The following is a 4,169-nucleotide window of genomic DNA, read 5'->3' as shown; positions in this document are numbered from 1 at the left end:
AAACCAAAGTGTTCAAATTTTAGTGGTGATTAATTAATTCCTTCCCTTAATCTGATATGATTTGAATCGGCTGGCACCCGTGATCAAGCAATTAGTCGGAGTTCAAGCTGAACCAGTCGAAATCGAGAGTTCCACTGCCAATCCGCAACTCCGCCTTGCCGCAGGAGAAGCTACGCCGCCACCTTGGCGACTCATTCCCATAGAAACGCCACCACAACGTCCTGACTTCAACAACATTCCCCGAGGTGATCCACGACGACAGAGCTATGTGGAAATCCACCACCAGATCAACATGCCGCCACCTTGGCGACTCATCGCAATAGAGATGCCACCCCAACATCTTGACCTCGTCGACATTCCCGAGGGTGATCCCCGACGTCAACGCTACGTGGAAATTCACCGCCAGATCGGCACGCCGCCTCCGGAAGAAAATCTAACCAGGTAAATCTAGGGAAATTCTTTCTTACCAATGCCAACGGAATCCCGACGTAACACGAGATTTCAATCTCGATACTTCCACGACTGCAAGTTTCAACTGTCGCAGGAGAGGTTATCAGATGGAGGTTGTAAGGCTCCAAAGGTTGTCCAATCCTCGGCTTCTCACCGTTCTCGTTATGCGTACGGGCACGGTATGGTACAGTACCTTAACGGCGCATACAGCGACTGACAGTTAAGGCACGTTCACCACGGCGCTATTTGAGCGGTGTTCTACGACCAGTGTCCGTACACACTGGCGATGATTGAACAGCGCTCTAACTGGTCGCCGGATGCTGGGAACGCAAGGGTTATCCAAGCACCGATTCGAAGACGACCAGTCTACCCAAGGAATTCGCCAATAAGGCCCTTATAGGTGGGAGTTTAACCGTTCGACAGTCAAAGGAGATTCAAGAATCAGATTCGATACCACGGACACGACCTCTGATTGCAGCGATACGTGTCTATATTCAGGCTGAGGTGGATCGTAGCCACTGCTGAAATGGAAATCTCGTATCATAATCCATGAGATTTTTACAGTCTTGTTGATCTGGTCGTAGGATGACCTGATCTGTTTAAATTGTAAACGGGTTGCGGAAGTGTTCACGGTCAGGGATTGTTTCACAATCTGTTCTCGTATTACTGCCTTTCCACGTTTAGAATTTCTTCGAAAGTTCGAATAATTCGTAACTATTCGGAAGTATTGGAATGTCCGTGAGCGGGATCGTATGCCCATGTGTTCACTGACGGTTCCAGATTAAGAGTGACGGACAAGCATGTACAGTCAAAATGTACGCTCAAGGGGTGAAATCTCTGACGAGCGGCGCTGTAGACGTTTTTTGAGTCCGTCTTTGTCCAACATAGAATTGTCGTACCTTCTCTAGACACTCGCGTCGAAATTTTTGTTCGAAATTGTGCGTTACGTGGTCGATCGCGTGATGTTGAGAGCGACGGTTTTTCTATCCCGTACTGTTTTCGCATAGCGGACACGATGACTGAAGATTCTCTAATTTAATTTGTATTTAAACAATATGCCTGTTATCCCCACCACTCCGTTAGACGCTAAGGAAGTTCATCGCTACTATTGTCGATTTCGATGCACTCAATTATGCCCGATCTGGCCACACTGGTTGCTATCCAGTCATTTTGCTGAAGTAATATATGCATCATGTCTTTGGAAACCATACTTGCAGTTACATATTTGGTAATAGCCTCAAGTAATCGAAGAAAACAGAGAAAAAGATCAAGATGGTGGAGAAGAGAATTATTTGTTGGAGATGAAGAATTTCAAAAAGAATTTTTTCGTAAGCTAGTTGCTGACGATGAAGGTTTATTCAAAAAACTTTACTCGAATGGGTAGAGAAGATTTTGAATATTTGCTGAAGAAAATCAGCAGTTGTGAGATTTCTATTAACATTAAGATATTTAGCTACTGGTGACAGCTATACTTCACTTATGTATTTGTTCCGGATCTCTGAACCAAGTATATCAAAAATTATTCCGGAAGTATGTAAAGCATTGATCAATATTCTATGAATATTATCCATATTTAAAATGCCAGAAAATGTTCGCGAAACTATATTTCCTTCTTGCTGTGTACTGTCGGCAAAGCTGCAAGCTAGCTGTGTATGACTATCTCTAGATAGCGAAATTTCTGTGTGTAACGAAGAGGTAGAGGCTGATTGACAGCTTTCATTGTCGTAATATGAATTCAATGTATCATATTTTCCCAAAGCTGCATCGAATAATATACAGGGTGGGGCATTTTAAACAGATCACCTGAATAACTCGCTTGTTTTTGAAGATAGGAGAAAATGCATTAGACCAAACTTACTTGGTATCGGGGGGCTCATAATTTGGTATTATCAATTTTTCTGTAGGTGGAGGCGTCAAGGAGATATGAAAGTCAACTCTGTTTTGTTAAATGGAACAGTATGTCGGAATCCATTAAAAAGTTTTTGTTTTATTGTTCTTAAATTGTATATTACTTCACGTTGTGCAAATAAAGTTATATTGGCTCTAATCGATATTTAAATGTAATCGATGCAAAGAATGTCACCGGAAACGCAAACGTGCGTCTGGTTGGCGTCGACGTTTGGATGTGGCCTTTGAAGGTAGTCGAGTTGGTTGTCTGATTACCGAAACGTTTGAAAAAGAAGAAGGATTCGAAATAGAAACGAACAGATTTAAAAAGGTTTCCAGACTGTAAAGACGTGCGGGAAAAGAAAAATTAGTTAAAGAATCCCTGCAAAGGACTCATCAGTTATCGTTGCACATTCTTTTGTATTGTTTAAGTGTTTGTGTTTGTGTTATAGTTATCAATTATAAAATTTATTTAGCTAAAAAGAGTTTAAAAAAAAGTAAGATATGCATAGAGCGACGAGACAAAGGCTTGGTCGCCCGAGAGGACCTAATGCTAGTCGCACTAGGGAGATTGTGCACGATAATGTTTCTCCGACATCAGAAGTGGGATATCCTCGGGCACAAAGCGAGTTGGATGCGAATTACGAACATCAGTCGCATGAAGTTATGCCAATACAAGACAGCGCGAATACGATGCCGCAGTCGGGTGAGGATCTGCTCCGCACACTGCTGGAAGCCCAAAACCAGAATTTGAGGAGTCTTATCGAAGGAATTAAATCCTCTTCAAGTAAGGGACATGTTTCTTTGCCTATTTTCGACCCTGACAAGCCTGATGCCGATCCGCGGGCGTGGTGTTCTACCGTGGAGCTGTGTTTGACGGATCAAGACTTGCAAGGCGGAGCCCTGGTCATGGCAATTAGTCGTGCTATGAAGGGAAGTGCTTCTACATGGTTGTCCCAAGTTTCGTTTGCTGGGATAACGTGGCCACAATTTAAAGAACAGTTTTTGGTTCATTACGATTGTGTTGAAACTCCTGCAGCCACTCTCATCAACCTGCTCAACGATCGCCCAAAGGAAGGAGAGTGTCTAGCTGCATATGCAGCACGGCTGATGACCATGCTTACTTTACGTTGGCAGAGTTTGTCTACAGAGCAGATCGCTGTAGCAATGGTACTGGCGCACACGGCTCAATTTGATGGACGACTCCAAAGATTAGCTTTCACCACAGAAATCAATTCAAGGGACAAGCTACATCGTGAGCTACAGGCATTTTCATTTTTGAAAAGGAAGGCGGCAGTAGCTTTGCCGTCATTAACTAAGGAGGGTCCGACGGACAATAAGTGTTTCAAACCGTTTCCACCTTTGAAAAATACGTGCCACTTTTGCGGAAAACCGGGACACCGGATTAAGGACTGTCGTTTCAAGAGGGATGCGAAGAGGACCTCAAACATCATTTCTTCAACAGCGACTTCGGGGGAATTGCGATCTTCTCCGAGCGTAATATGTTTCCGCTGCGGTACAACCGGTCACTATGCCTCTAAGTGTCATCAAGGTGCTGGCAAGGGTAGCGGAGCTGCAAGCAACAGTAGAGTCTCAAACAGTGCAGCTTCGTCAAATACGGTTCAGCGACGGGTTGATATTTGTCAGATAGGTAACCCTAGTGGAAAGCTGATCTGCAATGGTGAGTCGTTTCTTTTCCATTATGACTCTGGTGCCGAATGCTCTCTCATTAAAGAAAACGTTGCTTCGAAATTTTCTGGTAAGCGATTTTATGATAATGTCATGCTTACGGGTATAGGACAGACGTCAATTTTTAGCACTGTTCAAATTTT

The 4,169-nt window shown here is 43.7% G+C and overlaps 1 protein-coding gene across 1 annotated transcript; it reads left to right on the top strand.

The window, feature by feature from the left end:
• Nucleotides 1-3,022: 3,022 nt before the first annotated feature.
• Nucleotides 3,023-3,734, top strand: LOC143349782 (uncharacterized). Its single transcript, XM_076781306.1, has 2 exons — nt 3,023-3,507; nt 3,579-3,734. Exons 1-2 carry the CDS (start codon nt 3,031-3,033, stop codon nt 3,594-3,596), a joined length of 495 nt encoding a protein of 164 aa, XP_076637421.1. The 5' UTR covers nt 3,023-3,030; the 3' UTR covers nt 3,597-3,734.
• Nucleotides 3,735-4,169: the final 435 nt, after the last annotated feature.

Source organism: Colletes latitarsis, chromosome 14, assembly GCF_051014445.1.
Source record: "Colletes latitarsis isolate SP2378_abdomen chromosome 14, iyColLati1, whole genome shotgun sequence".
NCBI classification, from domain to species: Eukaryota; Metazoa; Arthropoda; class Insecta; order Hymenoptera; family Colletidae; genus Colletes; species Colletes latitarsis.
The sequence above is the reverse complement of the archived record's forward strand: the minus strand, read 5'-3'. Positions and strand labels throughout refer to the sequence as shown.

Coding starts and splice junctions, on each gene's coding strand:
- LOC143349782 (XM_076781306.1), top strand. CDS start 3,031: ATGCCGCAGTCGGGTGAGGATCTGCTCCGCACACTGCTGGAAGCCCAA.